Source organism: Ranitomeya imitator, chromosome 1, assembly GCF_032444005.1.
Source record: "Ranitomeya imitator isolate aRanImi1 chromosome 1, aRanImi1.pri, whole genome shotgun sequence".
Taxonomy (NCBI): Eukaryota; Metazoa; Chordata; class Amphibia; order Anura; family Dendrobatidae; genus Ranitomeya; species Ranitomeya imitator.
Window position 1 is genome coordinate 889,930,632 of NC_091282.1, and position 20,217 is coordinate 889,950,848.

The window sequence follows — 20,217 nt, forward strand, 5'->3', positions numbered from 1 at the left end:
AGTTCGCTCATCTCTACTCAGGAGACCTTCTAGACAATGGGGATCCTTGGCAAATGCGACCTGCTAAAACCGTCTGCAAGTCATGGACTATAAAACAAAGTTATGGAAAAACTATTTTTATTGATGCGATTTTTTAATCATTGCTATGTGGTTGCTTTATTTGCTGTTCTCCTAGCACGAGGAAAAAAACCTTTCAACTTATAAAGCAAATATAATCATTCATGATTTGGTCAGTTAAGTTGCAATTAGACATATAATGGTTATGGTTAATGGTTAATGGTTATGGATAAAAAAAATGATTAAAGTGTTAAGCTTTGAAAGTCACAGAGAAGGTTCAGTGTAGTAGAAGATGTAAAGGACAAAGAAGGACATGTTGTTTACTTCTACAGATCAATTTCAAAGTGGAAGCAGTTGACCGTAATGAACGGTGGCTGAGAAGGGCTGACATGGGCATATTTGAAAGATAAACTGTCCAAGCGATAATATTTTCCAAACTATTAAAAGAAAAAGACAACATTGTAACTCACTTATGTTATGCCTCAACAATATTGAAAAACAAAAGGTTAAAGATAAGCTACACTTTCATTCTCTTTTAGTATTTTGTCAAGCTTGGAAGTTATGAAATGTTGCTAGTCACTTTGTTAGGGGTTTATTCTTCATTACTGTACAAAAATGTATGTAGGTGATTTTCAGACCCCTGCTTTTCCCATTCTTTTTGCTTGCCTTCAGCTGCTTTGTTATCAGAACATATTCATTTGGAGTACAGATAATGGCATTGAAAGAGTCTGCACCTGTTTCCTCCTCTGAGAGTTGTGTTTATCAAAACAATCTCCTGCAGCAGCTTTTCCCCAATATTAGTGAGATACAGGTGCTGAGCTGACTTTTTCACTGCCATCATCTGTACTCCAATTGATATCAAGGTAGCAAGAGGCTGGCATATAGACTGGAATCCTTGGGTTTGGAAGTCACCTACGTGCATTTTTTTTAACAAACTTCAGAACTTTCCGTGGTAAAAAAAAATAAATTATTAATAAAAAAATAAAGTTTAATTTTGCAGGAACATGAGCAAAATGGAAAAAAAAATAATGGCATGTTCGTATGGCAAATATTCTTCTTGTCCAACCTTGGTCATGAAATGAAGCACCAGACTATCCTCTAGAGTTGAAGATCACCATTACCTAGAACCCTTAAAGGAGTATTGATGCTGTTGAGGATTAAATTTAAAAATTGAATTTCCCCACATTACCTTTTGCTCTACATCATTCTATTTTTTTTTTTGCCTGAAATAACAATACATTAGGATCCATCTGTTATATTTAACTGACAGTCCTCTAACAAGCAGTGGCAGAAGTAATGCCAGCAGATGATAAGTGAATTGTTGATAAGTTTAAGACAAGAATGGGAATTTCTCATTTTGTAGTTAACAGATTGAAGGACATGTCAAATCCAGAAAACCAGGCTGGAAACAAGAAGACTGACTCATTAAGGTAACACTGGGATCCCAGTGTTAGTGGGTATGTTAAATAAGCCTAGATGACATACCATGTCCTCTACACTCATGGACTGTCGAATATAAATTACTCATATAGGTGTGATTACCATATTTTGCGAACTATAAGACGAAACGGACAATAAGATGCACACCAAATTTGGGGGAGGAAAATAGGAATTTTTTTATATAAAATTGTGGTGCGTCTTATATTCCAATTTTAAGGTAGCTTACTGGGGAGCAGCGGCGGTAGAGTGGGATCATAGGAGGCTGTTTTGCTGCTTCAGCAGATCAGCGGCGGCAGTGGCAGGAATGGGGCAATGCTGCAGGCCCTGGGCTAAAAGCAGGGGATGTCCCAGTGGTGCGAGGATGCAGGCCCTGGGCTCTCACAAGATGTTGGGGTGAGCGGAATCCCCTTCCCACTAATTTCCTTGCAATGGGCTTCTGAAAACTGGCTGCCAAAGGTGACGCATGCGCATTTTGTCTGGATATTAAAACTTTTTTCAACAATCTTCTTTTTATTTGGGTGTTTTTTCAACAATTTTTGGGAAGGGGATTATAATTATAGTCAATAAGGTGGGTAATAAAACATAACAGAGTGATCTAAAACTTGTTTAATTAAACAAGTAAATAAGAAGATATACTCAAAGAAGAATCAGAGAAAAAAAAGGTTAATGCAAGAGGAAAAGAATGTGGAAGGAAAAGTTAGGAAAGGTAGAGGGTCAGGTTGGATCAGATAAACGTGGAGAGTATGGACAGGGGAAAAGATCATCCTTGTTGAACCATTATCTATATTAAAAAAAAATTTAATTCGCTTCATTAAATATGTAATTGTACTTGTACTTCTAGGCATATAATAAAGCTTTTAACCTAAAAGGGGCATTCCGACTTGAGGTTAGAAATAGGTTCCAAGATGACCATGTGGAATAGTATTTTTTGAAATAATTATTTCTTAGAGCGTAAGAATGTTCAAAAGAATATGGGTAGACATTCTTATCATTATTTCTGAAATGGAGGGAACATCTATTGATTTCCACTTAGATGCGATAAGTATTTTTGTTACAGCAAATAGATGGATTGCGAGATATTTAATATTGGGGGAGGCAATTTGAATCAAGCGAGAACTAAACCAGTTGAGGAGACAATTCAACTACAGAGTTGTTAATATTGCTCAATAAATTAGCTACTTCTTTCCAAAGATCAATTATTTTGGGACATAACCAGAAAATATGTAATATGTTAGCTTTTTGAGTACAGTTCCTCCAGCACAAGTCCGATCCATCCTCAAAAATCTTCTTTAATCTGACAGGTGTATAGAACCAACGAGATAAGATTTTAAAATAATTCTCATGAATATTAGCATTTACATTTTATTTGTATGTTATTTCAATTGCTTCTCTCCATGACTCAGGCGAAAAACATTTATTAATATCTTCTTCCCACTTAACCATGTGTTTTGACTTTTCAATAGTTACGTCGCTATTGAAGAGTGTATACAGATTTTTAGTGTTACAAATAGTATTTATTAAAGGATTTGATATGATAACTCTTGGAAGAGATATGGGGAGAGAGAATTCCCCCCTAATATATTTCCTTAGTTTTAAAAAGTTATATATTTCCTCTTTTGGAAGGTTGTACGACAGCATTAAAGGGAACCTGTCACCTGAATTTGGCGGGACCGGTTTTCGGTCATATGGGCGGAGTTTTCAGGTGTTTGATTCACCCTTTCCTTACCCGCTGGCTGCATGCTGGCCGCAATATTGGATTGAAGTTCATTCTCTGTCCTCCGTAGTACACGCCTGTGCAAGGCAATCTTGACCATTTTAAAGATATTCTCACCCAGTCATCTTTTCATTTCAAGATGGTGCTTGTTGCTCAGATTACTTCGTTTACCCTTTTAATACTCAAGAACTTCATGAACACATATATTCCTTGCTTACTTGCTTCCTAATATATCTCATCCTTCACGGGTGCCAATATAATTAGATGTAATAATGTTATAGCTGTTCAGTGTATATCTTCATGGGAACTGTGTTCTTAAAATATTAGATCTTTCATTATCTTTTAAATGCATTGCACCTAAAAGGTTTCAAATGTATACATACCGTATATACTCGAGTATAAGCCGAGATTTTCAGCCCAAATTTTTGGGCTAAAAGTGCCCCTCTCGGCTTATACTCGAGTCACGGTGGGCGGCAGGGTCGGCGGGTGAGGGCGCTGAGGCATACTCACCTAGTCCCGGCGATCCTGGCGCTCCCCCTGCCCGTCACACTGTCTTCGGTGCTGCAGTTCTTCTCCTCTTCAGCGGTCACGTGGGACCGCTCATTAAAGAAATGAATACACGGCTCCACCTCCCATAGGGGTGGAGCCGCATATTCATTTCTCTAATCAGCGGTGTCGGTGACCGCTGATAGAGCAAGAAGCTGCGGCACCGAAGACCGTGTGACAGGCAGAGGGAGCCGGACGCCGGGAGCAGGTAAGTATGTCATATTCACCTGTCCCCATTCCACACACCGGGCGCCGCTCCATCTTCCCGGCGCCGCTCCATCTTCCCGGCGTCTCTCCGCTCTGACTGTGCAGGTCGGAGGGCACGATGACGCATATAGTGTGCGCGCCGCCCTCTGCCTGATCAGTCAGTGCGGAGAGACGCCGGGACCGGACGCTGGGAGCTGCAAGCAAGAGAGATGAGTATGGCATTTTTTTTTTTATTGCAGCAGCAGCAGCAGCAATGGCACAGCTTTCTATGGCACAGCTATTGGGCAATACTGAACGGTGCAGAGCACTATATGACAGCTATGGGGCAATACTGAACGGTGCAGAGCACTATATGGCAGAGCTTTCTATGGCACAGCTATGGGGTAATACTGAACGGTGCAGAGCACTATATGGCAGAGCTTTCTATGGCACAGCTATGGGGCAATAATGAACGGTGCAGGGCACTATATGGCAGCTATGGGGCAATACTGAACGGTGCAGAGCACTATATGGCAGCTATGGGGCAATACTGAACGGTGCAGAGCACTATATGGCGGCTATGGGGCAATACTGAACGGTGCAGAGCACTATATGGCAGCTATGGGGCAATACTGAACGGTGCAGAGCACTATATGGCAGCTATGGGGCAATACTGAACGGTGCAGAGCACTATATGGCAGCTATGGGGCAATATTGAACGGTGCAGAGCACTATATGGCAGCTATGGGGCAATACTGAACGGCGCAGAGCACTATATGGCAGCTATGGGGCAATACTGAACGGTGCAGAGCACTATATGGCACAGCTATGGGGCAATACTGAATGGCGCAGAGCACTATATGGCACAGCTATGGGGCAATAATGAACGGCGCAGAGCACTATATGGCATAGCTATGGGGAAATAATGAACGGTGCAGAGCACTATATGGCACAGCTATGGGGCAATAATGAACGGCGCAGAGCACTATATAGCACAGCTATGGGGCAATAATGAACAGTGCAGAGCACTATATGGCACATCTATGGGGCAATAATGAACGGCGCAGAGCACTATATGGCACAGCTATGGGGCAGTAATGAACGGTGCAGAGCACTATATGGCACATCTATGGGGCAATAATGAACGGCGCAGAGCACTATATGGCACAGCTATGGGGCAGTAATGAACGGTGCAGAGCACTATATGGCACATCTATGGGGCAATAATGAACGGCGCAGAGCACTATATGGCACAGCTATGGGGCAGTAATGAACGGTGCAGAGCACTACATGGCACAGCTTTATATGGCACATCTATGGGGCAATAATGAACGGTGCAGAGCACTATATGGCACAGCTTTATATGGCACATCTATGGGGCAATAATGAACAGTGCAGAGCACTATATGGCACAGCTTTATATGGCACATCTATGGGGCAATAATGAACGGTGCAGAGCACTATATGGCACAGCTTTATATGGCACATCTATGGGGCAATGATGAACGGTGCAGAGCACTATATGGCACAGCTTTATATGGCACATCTATGGGGCAATAATGAACAGTATGGAGCATTATATGTGGCACAGCTTTATATGGAGCATCTTATGGGGCAATAATGAACGGTATGGAGCTGCTGCATTTCCTACCCTAGGCTTATACTCGAGTCAATAAGTTTTCCCAGTTTTTTGTGGCAAAATTAGGGGGGTCAGCTTATACTTGGGTCGGCTTATACTCGAGTATATACGGTAGTTTCTATTTTTTTTGGTACATTTCTGAAATTGATTGTGAAAATAATTTTCCTAATTTAATCCATAAAAGCGAAAATCCTGCAAAGGGCATTGACTTAAAACTCTTTTTCAGTACCAGGCAGACAATATAACGATAAAGAACAGCAGGACCAAATATTTTCTAAAACAGAAATACTGTAAGAGGTAATTGGCTGACAACTTTCTTAAAGGGAACCTGTCACCTGAATTTGGCGGGACCGGTTTTGGGTCATATGGGTGGAGTTTTCGGGTGTTTGATTCACCCTTTCCTTACCCGCTGGCTGCATGCTGGCCGCAATATTGGATTGAAGTTCATTCTCTGCCCTCCGTAGTACACGCCTGCGCAAGGCAATCTTGCACAGCACACAAATGGCATCTGCATTTTTAAGGTACGTGCCCACAATCAGGAATGGCAGCATTTTTGGATGCAGCACACGCGCTGCACAATTCAGCATCATCTTGAGGCCGGAGTCACACTTGCGAGTTCAATGCGAGAAACTCGTGCGAGTCTCTCTCATCAAGTCTCATCACTTGGGATCAGAGTGTGCTGCTGCATGTATTTCTATGCAGCTGAATGCTCCGTTCCCGAGTACCTGCAGTAGTGCCGGGACTTAATGCGAGAGACTCACATGAGTTTCTAGCATTGAACTCGCAAGTGTGACCCTGGCCTTAAATACACAGTGATCTGCAGTTTTCTTTAAATTACATCCACTTTGCTTAGACAGTCAAATGCAGCTGATTTTATGCACCAAAAACATAGCCCTAAAATTCAGTATTCGCGCTATATGGGAACATGGCCTGCCCCTGGTTGTCTTTGGGGGACACCAAGCCAAGTGAAGCATACCTATGCTAATTTACCAATTCAGGACTCGGTGATTTTCCCTTGTTTCTGACCAGGCACATTTCTAGTTTTCTTCGTACCTGCAGTTTAAAGAGCTGTAAAAAAATTCTCGCTTAGGCTAGGTTCACAATAGCGTCTCTGTGCGTGGCATATTATCAGCATGCGCAAACGAATGCAAAAGCATGTTTATGCAGCGTTTTTTATCCGCATCATCTTACTAATGACGCCAAAAAAAGCTGAATGTACATGCGTTTTTGCATGCGTTTGCATTGTTTATGAGCATGCCTTCGATATTTCCAATGTTTTCCCAGTAGAACTTCCTTGACACCAGACCGCCAATGCACGTGTCTCATGTGCTTTCTATATAAAGACACACTGCACTGATGAAATCATTGTCTTTTGCAGCTGCTCATTCTGAAGTACGCATGTGTATTGTCCTTGCTTACCAATGCGTTCCCATAGGCAGTAATGTGTTGCTTTGACGCACTCATCCACATGTGCATGATTGCGCAATATTTGACATCTCAAAAAATGCAACATGTTGCGTTCGCCGGACAAAGCTGCACACCGCGAAATGACACATGCGCACGTATCCTCATGTGAACATATGCAAACGCATGTCCCAACATACACCATGTTAAAGATATGTACGCATGACGCATGTGGATCAATGCAGATCATACGCTGCGCACAGATACGCTAATGTGAAACCAGCCTTAGATCTACAAAACAATTAGCATCTTTTTAATGTGATAAGTTGGGCTTAATTTTTATGTTGTATTAATTCTCTTTTTTTCCTTGCAAATACCAAAAATAAAGAAAATACTTGTCTGTTTTTCACATATCTTTCATTTTTTTCAATTTTTAGAACCACAAAGGACCAGTAAATATATCTGAAAGTCTCTTCTCCTTTCTGTGACAATTATTTTTATATAATAGACACATTTTTTTTTAATGAGAGGTAGGGCTAGTAATAGTGATTTGCATAGGCAGAAGCTTTTCATTCTGTACCGTTTTTGTGCCTTTTTATTTATTTATGTTTAATTTATTTCACACATCAACATTTAAATACGTTTGTATTATTTGATTTCCCTTGTAACTAGACTAGTATATTATTCCCAATTACATGGGAAACTCAGCCTCTTGCCTGCATTGCAGAACTGATCAGGGTCTTTTAGGACACAGCAGCTCTTGCTCTCTCTCCACACAAAGCGATCACATGATCAGTAGGTCTCGAACAGGAAGTGTTAATTATACTACTTATAGAGGGCTTGTTCAGCACCATGTGCACAACAATCAGGAAGGCAGAGACAGTAAAGAACCTTTTCTGCTTTCCCAATGGGGAATCCAGTTGTGTTTGTCAGCTGGTTCCCCGGTCTTGTGTCTAGAGGACTTAGTGCAGCTACTCTACTAAGCAGTGATGTTTTAAAACATCACTGCAAAGCTGAAACGTTTGAAGTGGTGGTGATGGCGAACTCAGTCAAGGGTTTCAACAGAGGCCTGGATGTCTTCCTGGAGTGTAACAATATTGTATCTTACAATTATTAGGTTCTTTAGAAGGACGGAGATCTGGGGGTTTATTCTGATGGAATATAGGCTGAACTGCTTGGACAAATGTCTTTTTTTGGCCTTGCTAACTATGTTACTATGTTAAAGTCTATCGGCGTCCACAAGTAGTTAACTTGATTCCTTGAAATGCACTGCCTGCATATCATTACTTATAAGTGGCAATATCTGTTTATGGAATCAGGTGGTCAAAACACTAGCCTGAATGCTCCCCATACACATAAGACAAAGGTGGACCGACGAATCATCGCTCTCCAGTAGGACGAATGGTTGTTTATCAGCAATAAAAAAAAAAACATCTCAGACCATATTGGCCAAGTTAGATTTTTTGCAGCCAATGATGCAGCTAAATCTTTTTATTAACTGAAAAAACCCAACATGTCCAATTAGTGTTTTGGACAGTAAAGGTCATTCATTGGTCTGGCATTGGTCCATACAAACAACCATTAAGTTCACCAAGTCAGCTAATGTTTAATCATTACGATCAGTAATAGCCATTAGGTTGACTTTTATCCTTTGCGTATAGGGGTCTTAATGGTCACCAGTAGGTGATGAGTCACTGTTACATTAAAGGATATAAGGATTACAGATGCATTTGAAAAAAATAATAACATCTCCTTAGGGTACCGTCACACTATACGATTTACCTATGATCACGACCAGCGATATGACCTGGCCGTGATCGTAGGTAAATCGTAGTGTGGTCGCTGGGGAGCTGTCACACAGACAGCTCTCCAGCGACCAACGATGCCGAGGTACCCGGGTAACCAGGGTAAACATCGGGTTACTAAGCGCAGGACCGCGCTTAGTAACCCGATGTTTACCCTGGTTACCAGCGTAAAAAAAAACAAACAGCACATACTTACATTCTGGTGTCCGTCAGGTCCCTTGCCGTCTGCTTCCCGCACTCACTGACTGCCGGCCGTAAAGTGAAAGTGAAAGCACAGCACAGCGGTGACGTCACCGCTGTGCTCTGCTTTCACTTTACGGCAGGCAGTCACTGAGTGCGGGAAGCAGACGGCAAGGGACCTGACGGACACCAGAATGTAAGTATGTGCTGTTTGTTATTTTTTAGTTTTACGTTTGTAACCAGGGTAAACATCGGGTTACTAAGCGCGGCCCTGCGCTTAGTAACCTGATGTTTACCCTGGTTACAAGCGAACGCATCGCTAGATCGCATCGCTAGATCGGTGTCACACACACCGATCTAGCGATGCCAGCGGGAGATCCAGCGACGAAAGAAAGTTCTAAACGATCTGCTACGACGTACGATTCTCAGCAGGATCCCTGATCGCTGCTGCGTGTCAGACACAGCGATATCGTAACGATATCGCTGGAACGTCACGAATCGTACCGTCGTAGCGATCGAAATGGCAGTGTGTGACGGTACCCTTACTCTAAATACTTTTCAGCTAAAAATTATTTGCACACAAACATTAAAATCGCTTGATTTTATTTTTTTATCTGAATTTTAGAACTGCATCTTCTTCGGACAAGATATTTCTTGAGATACTAACTAGAAAACCATTAATGTGTAGCGTATAATTACTAGCTTAGGACGTACATATTCACAATGCCTCTGGGAACTCTCAATTGAAAGATGAGCTAGAACATTTGTTTTGTCACTTTACCGCTATCAGATTTTTCAAAAAATACAAAGTATTGTTGGATATACAGTATATGAGAAATATATATATTTTACTTACCGGAGCTAGAATAAACATAATTGTCTTCAAGAGTCTCAGGAGAAAAGAACCTTCTTAGAATTGTTCTCAAACATCTTTGGTCCCATGCATCAGTTACTCTTCCCCCATATGTTATTTCTCCTAGAAAAGAACGCATTATGCCTCAGTTAAATGCCATGTGTGAATTTCTTTGTTTAGTAATTTCTTGAAACTCAACAGATGCCCTATCACATTTATGCCCATAGGACCTGCGTGATAACACGTACTGGCAGAGAGTGGCAAGAACACAGCATGCATACATTTCTACCTTCATTCTATGTGCTACTAACAAAACAAAATAACATATTTCTAAAATAACCTTTTATATAACCGTAGATCATTTTGGGTGATTGACTTGAAAAAAGACTCATCCAGCCTAAATAATGAAACAACTGAATTTCAAGATATATAATGAAGTTTTTTTATTTTAATCAAGACAGTTCAAGATGAGCTGCTGTATTCCTATTTTCAATATTTATGGCAAATTTACCTGTGGGATGTTCAACTATTGGAAGAACAGGGTCCTGATAAGCATTCTTAAATTCATACCGATCACTTTCCAAATACAAGAGAATGGATAATCGAATATATATTTTAATGCGGAAGATGATGATCCAGTGAAAACTGGGAAGAGGAGATCACAGAACCTCTATTCCCTCTGTGGAAGTGGGACCCCACAAATGCATGTATTCCATATCATGCATATATGCCATAAATGTGAAAGAATACACATAATTTAAATTTTTATTTCATAAATGAATAGTAGACATGAAAATAAAAAGCACTGTATCATAGATGTACGATAATGGTAATGTAATGGTAAAATGGGACCAATTTTCAAACCATCTCTTAAGAGGGGACATGTCACTCATCTTAAGCATTGAAGCATGGCTTCATCATAACTTGAAGAGAAAAAGAGCTAATACTTCATTCCAACCCCTGTTGAGCTATGACCCCCAGCTGTGAACAGGTAATAGAAGTGGGTTATCTGATGGAGAGCAGACACAAATTCCGAGGCTGAGAGGCGACAAGTTTATTGCCTCCGCAGATAACTCTTCCTGTCTTCAAAAGAACTACAAGCAGACTCTTTGGAGACAGATTAGAGAATGAATATGAATGAATATTTTTTTTTGGGTGACAGGCATCGGTTGTATAGTTATGTGAGACAGCATCGTGAAGAAGTGTCGAATGTAGCGCATTTACTTTTATGAATGTGTGTTCTGCACATCAGTCCCAATTTAATATCTGCCAGATGGATAAAGATATTTAAGCCTTGTATCTAAAGAAAGCTAAAATGATAGGAAATGTGGTATTAATATCTCTCAAGATTGGTGGTGAGAGCGGTGGGCTCTCTGTGATTCCCCAGCTGTTCCCTGACACTTTGTAACATATCTTATTAGAGAAATCTGCTTCTTTCTCCTCTTGTACTGATCATTCATCCCCATAATTCCCAATTCACAGATAAAATGTCTTCAGTGCTTACAGATTTTCCTATTACTGAGAAAGGAGATGACAATTGGTGCTCATAAAGTTCTAAGGAGAATTAACATTTTAGAAGAACTTGCAGCAGAACGTCTTTGTCTGTCTCTAGCTCCTCCCTCCTACTTTCGCCTCCTCTCGAAAATCTTATGAGCACCAACTGCCATCTTCCATCACACTAGTTTACATTGAATAAAGATTTTACCCGTAAATTGAGAGTGTAAGATCAGTCCAGGATGAAAATTAAACAAATCTCTCTGATAAGATATATTACAAAGCTGCTTGTTTTCAAGTATACTATGGATTTCTTAAAGAAAAATTAAAATGATGTTCACTCTCTAACTATGGGAAATGCCCATTTGAATCTTGATGTTGTTTCAGCAGCAGCACTGTATGAATATTGTCACAGCCATGATATCCTATTTTATGCCCATTATACAGAAGGCCTACAGGTAACCAAATGAAGATGACTAGTTGTATGCACCTGGAATAATATCAGCAAACTGTATTCACCTCTTCAATCTTGTGATGATGAAAAGATCCTGGGTCATCTGATGACCAGTGGGACAGCTTTAGAAATAGTTGGAAATCAATTGACAGGGGACACTATATATCTATTCAATCCCTATGTGTTATGCCTTGATCAAAATTTCCACAATTATTTCTGTATCTTTATTACATTAAACGAACATAAAAATAAATAAAAATAATGGCAATAATGGAACCCGTACATGGACACCAACTGCGGCCATTGGACCTCACTGACCATAATAGGGACAGTGGTATTTACACCATATTTTGTCACACAAAATAGCACAGTATGGTGAGCTATTTTATCCAACATTTTAGCGAACTCTGAGAAAGAGAAGCCACCAATGAATATCTGAACACCATAACATGGCAATATTTTGTACCACCAGAACTATAGATACTCTTTGATTGTCTTCATACATGTTAGAAATGACACAGCAGGCACATAGCAGTAATTATAGTTAGGGGACCAGCTTCTTGGAATGGCAATGAGAACTGTAGTATAGATACAAATACATTAAAGGGAACTGGTTAGTAAGATCAACCCTCTCAAGCAGCATATATGGGCATACAGCTTTTTGCAATATAACTCCATTAACATGTTTATATCTGTTGTCTATAACTGCATTCCTGAGAATTCAGAATTTGCATTCATATGCAACTGAAGAATTAAGTGCTATGGGTGTGACAAAGCACTTAATAAGCCACTGCCTCTCAAGGAACTTTCCAAACCCAACACCTGAGTCTTTAGCCTGATAGCTCTCCTTCTCTAGCACTGGCAGCTAACAATGAAGCTGAAGAAGGTGGTGCTGGGTGGGAAAAAATCATCTGGAGGCAATGGCTTCTTAAGTGCTCTATCATACCCAGAGCACTTAAAGCCTAATTTGCATATGAATTACAATGTTTATGTATTGGGAATGCAGCATCAGATAGAATAAATATTGGCCCCAATTCATCAAGACTGGCATGAACAATGGAAGCACATACCACTCATCAGATGCTCGTGATTCATTAAGAAGCATGAGCCTCACCACAAATCTCCTTGACTAAAGTAAGATTTCTAGAGGAAAAACCACAGCTCGTCATGAATTAGACGATCAGAGGTTTTTCACTCCCATTCCACCCCAACTCTGCCCATTTTGATGGAGCTGAACAAAACAGTGTAAAAATGTCAAAAGACACAAAATTTTAGTGCAACTCACAGTTGCGCAGAAGTTTGGCGACTTTTCAAAGCGATTTACGTCAGAAATGTGGAGTAATCGATTTGATGAATCACGACCAAAGTATTGATGGATTTACGTTTCAAAGACCAGCACGCCCATGTATGCAGTTTTGGAGGGTTGATCTTGATGATGGATGCAATTTAATGATGATTAAGTATAAGAAAGCATAATTTGGCCAAAGCTGAGAAGGTGCAAGTCAAACCTACTGTACATTTACCTGTTATGTAGGTCAGGGCATCCCATGGTATTTTTCCTTCTTGACAGTATAGGTTTAGATTGAGTAAAGCACACTCTCTGTCACTGTCAGTAAATTCATAGCAGATGTTCCATCCTAATGGTCCAAACTTCTTCCTCTCCTATGATTAAATTATAGACACCTTTTTATAAGCATAGCAGTATAGCAGTGTGGATTTTCAGTTCAGTTTCATGGATATTTTATTTTTATTTTTGCGTATTGTTCCAAGAGGTAACTAATTTTACCTAAGACATACAACAGTTATTGCAATTATAGTTTCTCATATACAACGAAGGACTAATTCTGTGTATGTTAAATATCCTTTAAATATTCTTTATTTAAATTTTTCCAAGTTACCATTTAACATGGCTTAATTTTGAATGTGCAATCATTTATTGCCTTTTAGCTTCCTCTATATGATAGCTTATAATGTCTTAAAGGGACTCTGTCAGCACTGAATGGCTGTTCAATGACTGACGTTTGGTGCATCGTGGAGTGGACACACATTTAAATACACCTTCCCACCTACTTGTTTTCCTATAACTCCACCCTCTTTGATTGTCAGCTCTGGCTTCATACAGTCAAAGATGGAGGAGCTAGATGGAAACCAAGCAGGTGGGAAGGTGCAGATAAATGATTGGCCCTACAGTCATTCTGTGGTGATAGAGTCTCTTTACGGCCCTTTTCCTCTGGTCAGTTATCAACCAATTATCTATCTGATTGCATCTTTTATATGAGCCTAAATATCATTATTTATAGTAGGTCATCCCCCCGTGTAAATAGGGGATGGGGTAGTGCTGCCAGCAATATGCAAACTGTATGGGGCCCAGGCAATCATCCTTATACAGTTTGCATTGGCCTATGTGATAGGTGAGCCAATGGAACCAGTCAGGTCTTTGATATTTGTAACACTGTCATATGTGTGAGTTTTAACAGTTATACGATACCCAAGACACACCCGATGATATTCCATTTAGCAACATGGATAAACGCATTTGTCCTCAAAGCTGCTTAGGACCCCAGTAAACTTAGATCACAAGAAAAACCACACGAGGTCCATATATTACGGACACAATTTTATGAAATGCACTTATCTGTAATTAAATAATGAGATCTAAAAGAAAAATAACAATACCACAACGAACAAAGTGATATAGAAAACTATCATGAATTAATTCTTTATCAATATTGGCAGCGCTGTTCCCATACATACATTATGTGTAATATAAACAAGTGTATGTCATTTTAAAGAGTGTTTGACATTGCAATCAAAGAGCCAAGGGCATAATAAAAGCAATTATTCCGCAGATTTTAGATACAGCTGCTGCAGATGCCACTGTAGAAGGGCAAATAAAAAGAAAATATTTCTATAAACTCGATGTGATCACAGTTATGCAATGGTCTACACATATTTACAAGGTGTTACCGTATAATATTAGTCCTACACATATTGGAAAAAATTATCATATACCACTATCTTCATCTCAAGACCTTAATGTATGATGATTGCTCCGCTAGAGTAGTGAGCAAAGCTGGAGACTCACCTGAATGATGGCATGGAAAAAGCAAATCCCAAAAATAACCTTCCTCCATTTCCTGCCAAGTAGATGTTCTTCAAAGAACGTAGGAGTAATTTCTGTAAATGCGCGACGGATATTAGCACGGAGACCTTTCGGAGGCTCATTAGTAACCTGCAACAAAAAGTCATTTGTTGAAAATGTAATAATGACCTCTTTGTTGAACATTACATTTTAACATCTCATTGTCCTCTTGTCTGACTCAATTATCTGGATTCCATATTGCAGCATTTCAGAGTGTTTCCGAGGCAATGGCGAAAAAATGACTAATTGAAGTCAATCAAAGGTGGACTTTCTAATTTCAGTGCAACGGTGTGTTCTAAATTGCATCAGTAGCAAAAAAAATTACCCGTGGAAATTGCTTTTGCTTTTCATTAGTTTCATTTTTTTCCAACAAAGTCTATTTGCATACTAACATTTTCTCCGAACTAAACAATTAAAAAGCAGTTATGTGCTTGACTCTGGTTACGTTGTTGTTTTTCTAAGTCTTTCACGGTTTCTGGAATTTTGATTGTAAGAATAGCACAGTCTGTAGAACTATTCTTGCAACCAAAAATACTAAAATCCCGAAAAAAAATTGTCAGATCCAACTCTTAGTCAGTGGGGTTCTTTAAGATTTGTGATCAGTTTAAAAACAGAAGTCATGGCGCTAATATGAACAAAGCCTAGATGCCCCCATACACATCTCAAGTGTATAGCGGACTCCAATTTCTTCCTTGACAGATGATGTCCAGGAAGAAAAGGATCCAGCAAGTTGAATTTCAAATGGCCTATCCATTTATTCTGCGGGGACACAAGTCTCTGCCACAGTATTCAGGCAGCAGCTTTCTTACTCTCTTATTGAAAACATACTGTAAGTGGGTTCAGCCTGGCGAGTGTTTAAGAAGCTTAAAGACAGGAAGGAAGATGATTTGGGGTAATTTGTAAAATATACCAATAAGATTGTCATGTTATTGTAAGCGCTGTACAAAAAATAGCAGGAATTTGATACTTCACTTCCTAACACTTGTTTTGGGTAAGGCTGGCTGTAGCATTAATAGGCAGTGCAGAAATCAGATAATCTATATTTTATGTATATCAATATCTATAAGGAATGACACAAAAAAGAGACAATGTGTAACCTTATCCATAGCAGTGTTACCCTATGAAATCATATTTTGCTGGTTTCATTAACTTTCTATGTCCACATACATACAGTCATGACTGAAAGTTTTGGCATCCTCAAAATTGTTCCAGGAAATGAAGTATTTCTCCCAGTAAATTATTGCAATTACACATGCCTTTGTTATACACATACTGTATTTAGTTCCTTTGTGTGTATTGGAACAGCAAAAAAACTGAAAAAAAGACAAATTGGATATAATTGCAATCAAATCACCAATTGTTCTGCTGGAAGACCTATGACCTAGGACGCAAACCCAGCTTTCTGTCACTTGGCACTACATTTTTCTTTGGTAATCTTCAAATTTCTTGATGCCTTGCACACAGTGAAGGGCCTCTGTGCCAGATGCAGAAAAACAACTCCAAAATATTTTTGAACCTTCACCATACTTGACTGTAGGCATGGTGTTCTTTCATTGTAGATTTCATTCCGTTTTCGGTAAATGGTAGAATGATGTGCTTTACAAAAAGCTCTATTTTGGTCTTATCTGTAAACAAGATGATTTCCCAGAAGGATTTTGGCCTACTCACATACATTTTGGAAAAACTGCAGTCTAGCTATTTATGTCTTTTTGTCACCAGTGGGGTCTTCCTAGTTCTCCTGCTATAGCATTTCATTTCATTCTAATTTCAATGCTTGAATTTCTTTGGAACTTGATTGGGGCTGCTTATCCACCGTCTGAACAATACTATGTTGCAACCTTTCATCAATTTTTCTCTTCCGTCCACATCCAGAGATTGGCTACAGTGCCATGGGTTGTAAACTTCTTGATTATGTTATGCATCATCAACAAAGGAACTTTCAGATCTCTGGAGATGGACTTGTAACCTAGAAATGTTTAGCTTTCAAAAAATAAGACTGAGAGGAGCTGTCTACAAATATCTCAAGGGCTGTCACATTGTAGAAGGATCATCTTTATTCTCATTTGCACAAGGAAATACTAGAGGCAATGGGAAGAAACTGAATGGGAGGAGACACAGATTAGATATTAGAAAAAACTTTTTGACAGTTAGGGTGATCAATGAGTGGAACAGGCTGCCGAGAGAGGTGGTGAGTTCTCCTTCCATGGAAGTCTTCAAACAGAGGCTGGACAGACATCTGTCTGAGATGATTTAGTGAATCCTGCTTTGAGCAGGAGGTTGGACCAGATGATCCAGGAGGTCCCTTCCAACTCTACCATTCCATGATTCTATGAGATTATTGTATTTTTCAACAATTTTTCAGCAACTTTAGTTCTCAAGTCCTTAGACAGTTTACTTCTCTTTCTGTTCTCCATGCTTAGCGTGTCATTCACAAACACACAATGCAAAGATTGAATCAACTTCTACCATTTTTTTCTGGTTTTAGGTGTAATTTTCATATTGCCCACACCTGTTATTTGACACATGTGAGATTGAACGAGCATCTCATGCTTGAAACAAAGTTGTATCCCATATTTTTGGAAAGGTCCCAACAATTTTGTCCTGCCCATTTTTGGGGTTTTGTGTCAAATTATGTTCAATTTGCCATTTTGTTCTCTTTTTTTAATGCTGTTCCAATATACACAAAGGAAATAACATGTGTATAACAAAACAGGTCCAATTGCAATAATTTTCTGGGAGAAATACTTCCGCTTTTGGAACAATGTCAAGGGTGCATACACCTTGGAACATGACTGTAGATTGAATGATTAAATGTAAAGCTAAGGAACCAGATTCTTTTAGAAATATTAGACGAGTTTGTTCATGCAGCTCAAAGGTAACTGTTATGGCACCCACCTTAAACGATTCTGTGCATATTGAGGATGACCTATGCTTAAAAGGGTTGTCCACTACTCTGACTACCCCTTATGAAATCCTATATTCACCTCAAGTGCCAGTGCTGGCTCTCCCAAGGCCCACATGACAGCCATGCTCCCAATTGATGCTGGCTTCAATCTCCTCTCCTATGGACTTAATTAGACATCTGGAAAAAGTGACCGCTGAGGCAGCTCTCACTTCCTCTGGATGCCTTTATTTGTCTGAAGGAGGGGAAAGTGAAATCACCGCTGATTGGCAGCAGGGATTGCATGACATACAATGTCACATGGACCTCGGGACAGTCAGTGCTAACAATGCTGGAACAGCCCCAGAGAGGAGTATAGGTGTTATTATTTTAGTGGGGGGAAACATAGAGATTCAGAAAAGGTTGTCCAAGTACTGGACAAACCTTTTAAGATATCCAATTGGTAGGGGTCCGACACTTGTCACATCCATCAGTTGTTAGTAGCTCCAAAGGCATCCGGATGGAAACACTTAATGTGGCTGCTGTGCGTATTTCCATTCAATATGTAGCTGCTCCAGTCATTGTTTATATCAGAGATGCTAGTGACCTGAGGTGCCAGGTGCCCGACTCCCACCAATCTGATATTAAAGACCTATCTCAAGGGTCAATATCACATGCCAGTAGAACCACTTTAACTATCCCTATTACTGCAGGTCTAATTGCAGTCACAAGTGCTGTCTGCACAATGCTCCCATCAGATCATAATTTCTTATGACTTCCGAGTCCAGATGTGTCAAATAATTTTTTGCTGCTGTATTTCTGCTACACATGAGGGCATGCTGATTTGGCTCTGTGCTTGAAACCCATGGAAATTAATTTGTCATATGCAAAGTTTTGAAAACGCGTGTATTATTCTGTAAATTGGCATGGATTTGTGCTGCAGAATCCACACTAAAATTCCACCGCTTCTAGACTCTGCTCAATATGTAGGATAGATGAAATGTTTGCACTTTATATGGCAATAAAATTTTTAATTTTAGAAAAAAAATCGTAAAAACAAGTTTTCAAAACTTTAGTTTTGAAAACCAGAGTTTTATTTTGCATAAAACAAAAAATGTGTAAAATTTCACATCTTGTATATATCAACCAATTGAATTTTATTGGCAATTGATAAACAGAGGTGTAGTTATAGAGGATAGGGCATGTACCCTAGGTGCCAGTTTGTGTAGAGGGATAAACAATGGAGCAGTTACTGATAAACTGGGTGTACTTACTTTATAAAGTAGTTTCCCTTAGATGACTTATAACTGATATAAAACTGTATATGACGAGGATATTACAATTTTTAAAGGTAAATGTCCAGAAAGTGCTGATGGTGCTGGACAATTGGATATTTGTGAGATTTGAATTTAGTCTCGATAGGTTTTCTAGAATGACAGCAATGGATTGGTTCTGGGGTACGAGATACATAAGTAAAATTCCGTACAAACTAATACCGTAATTTCTATTTATGTTCCATTTTCAGCTGCATGACATAATGAACTCTACACTTACCCATTCTTTTTATTTTACACATATTTTGTGAGATAAATGGCAAACATCAAATTGAAAAGTCTTTATCAAATCATGAAATTACAACTATTCAGGGAGGAAATTGTTACATGCACATTTTTGTGTGAACTAGATGTAATCAGACAGAAAATACCATTCTGTAAAGACAAAGATGTAATCACATTCCAAAGCTGATGTATTTAGGATTGAAAGGATTATTACGACTTTGCCTGCGCTGCTGAAAGGGTCTTTAGCTGAGCTGCAGATAACATTTCGAGCCTCACTCGGCGGCATTATGCAGATGCATAAGCGATGGCAAACCTTTCAAAAATCACTCTTGCGAAAACATTTCTCTGCTGAAACTAAATTGAGATCACGATGCTTTCTTACAAAAGGCGACTTAAAAGCTTTAGTATTATTGTCAAGATGAGTGTCAGTACTAAACGGGATCCAGCAATGATTTCAGATTGAATGTGCCTTTTAAAGTCATGTTAGGTTTTCCTTGTGTTCACTTTAATCAAAAATAAAGCCTTGAATGCATATGACAATCTATATTGATAATATGTGCACACTTACAGCAGGAAGAATTAAACACCACAGAGGAATACTTCAGTCAATTCAGTAATGAATCGATCAGCTGGTGCTGTGTCACTCCAAAGAATATAGTCCTTTGGGTGTTGTCCTGTTTCTAACTATTCTCCTGCAAAGTGTCCCGAATGTTAGTAGGAAAACCTTTCTAATATACTGTATGATTATTAAAGCTGTGGTTCCAAATCAGCACAGACCTTGGCTGTCAATCAATTCCTGCTGATGTCTTCTCTACAGGTCAAGCAGTGCAGTGCCTCCAAAGCACAAAGATGGGACACCAAAA

At 39.5% G+C, this 20,217-nt stretch overlaps 1 protein-coding gene across 1 annotated transcript in view; it reads right to left on the reverse strand.

The window, feature by feature from the left end:
- DNAH6 (dynein axonemal heavy chain 6) overlaps positions 1–20,217 on the reverse strand; it is a 621,891-nt gene that overhangs the window by 71,992 nt on the left and 529,682 nt on the right. Inside the window, exons 66-68 of the mRNA XM_069743176.1 lie at positions 14,858–15,004; positions 13,296–13,434; positions 9,828–9,947 (exon numbers count right to left, since the gene is read on the reverse strand). Of these exons, the coding sequence (XP_069599277.1) occupies positions 9,828–9,947; positions 13,296–13,434; positions 14,858–15,004 (406 nt within the window). The remainder of the gene's footprint in view (positions 1–9,827; positions 9,948–13,295; positions 13,435–14,857; positions 15,005–20,217) is intronic.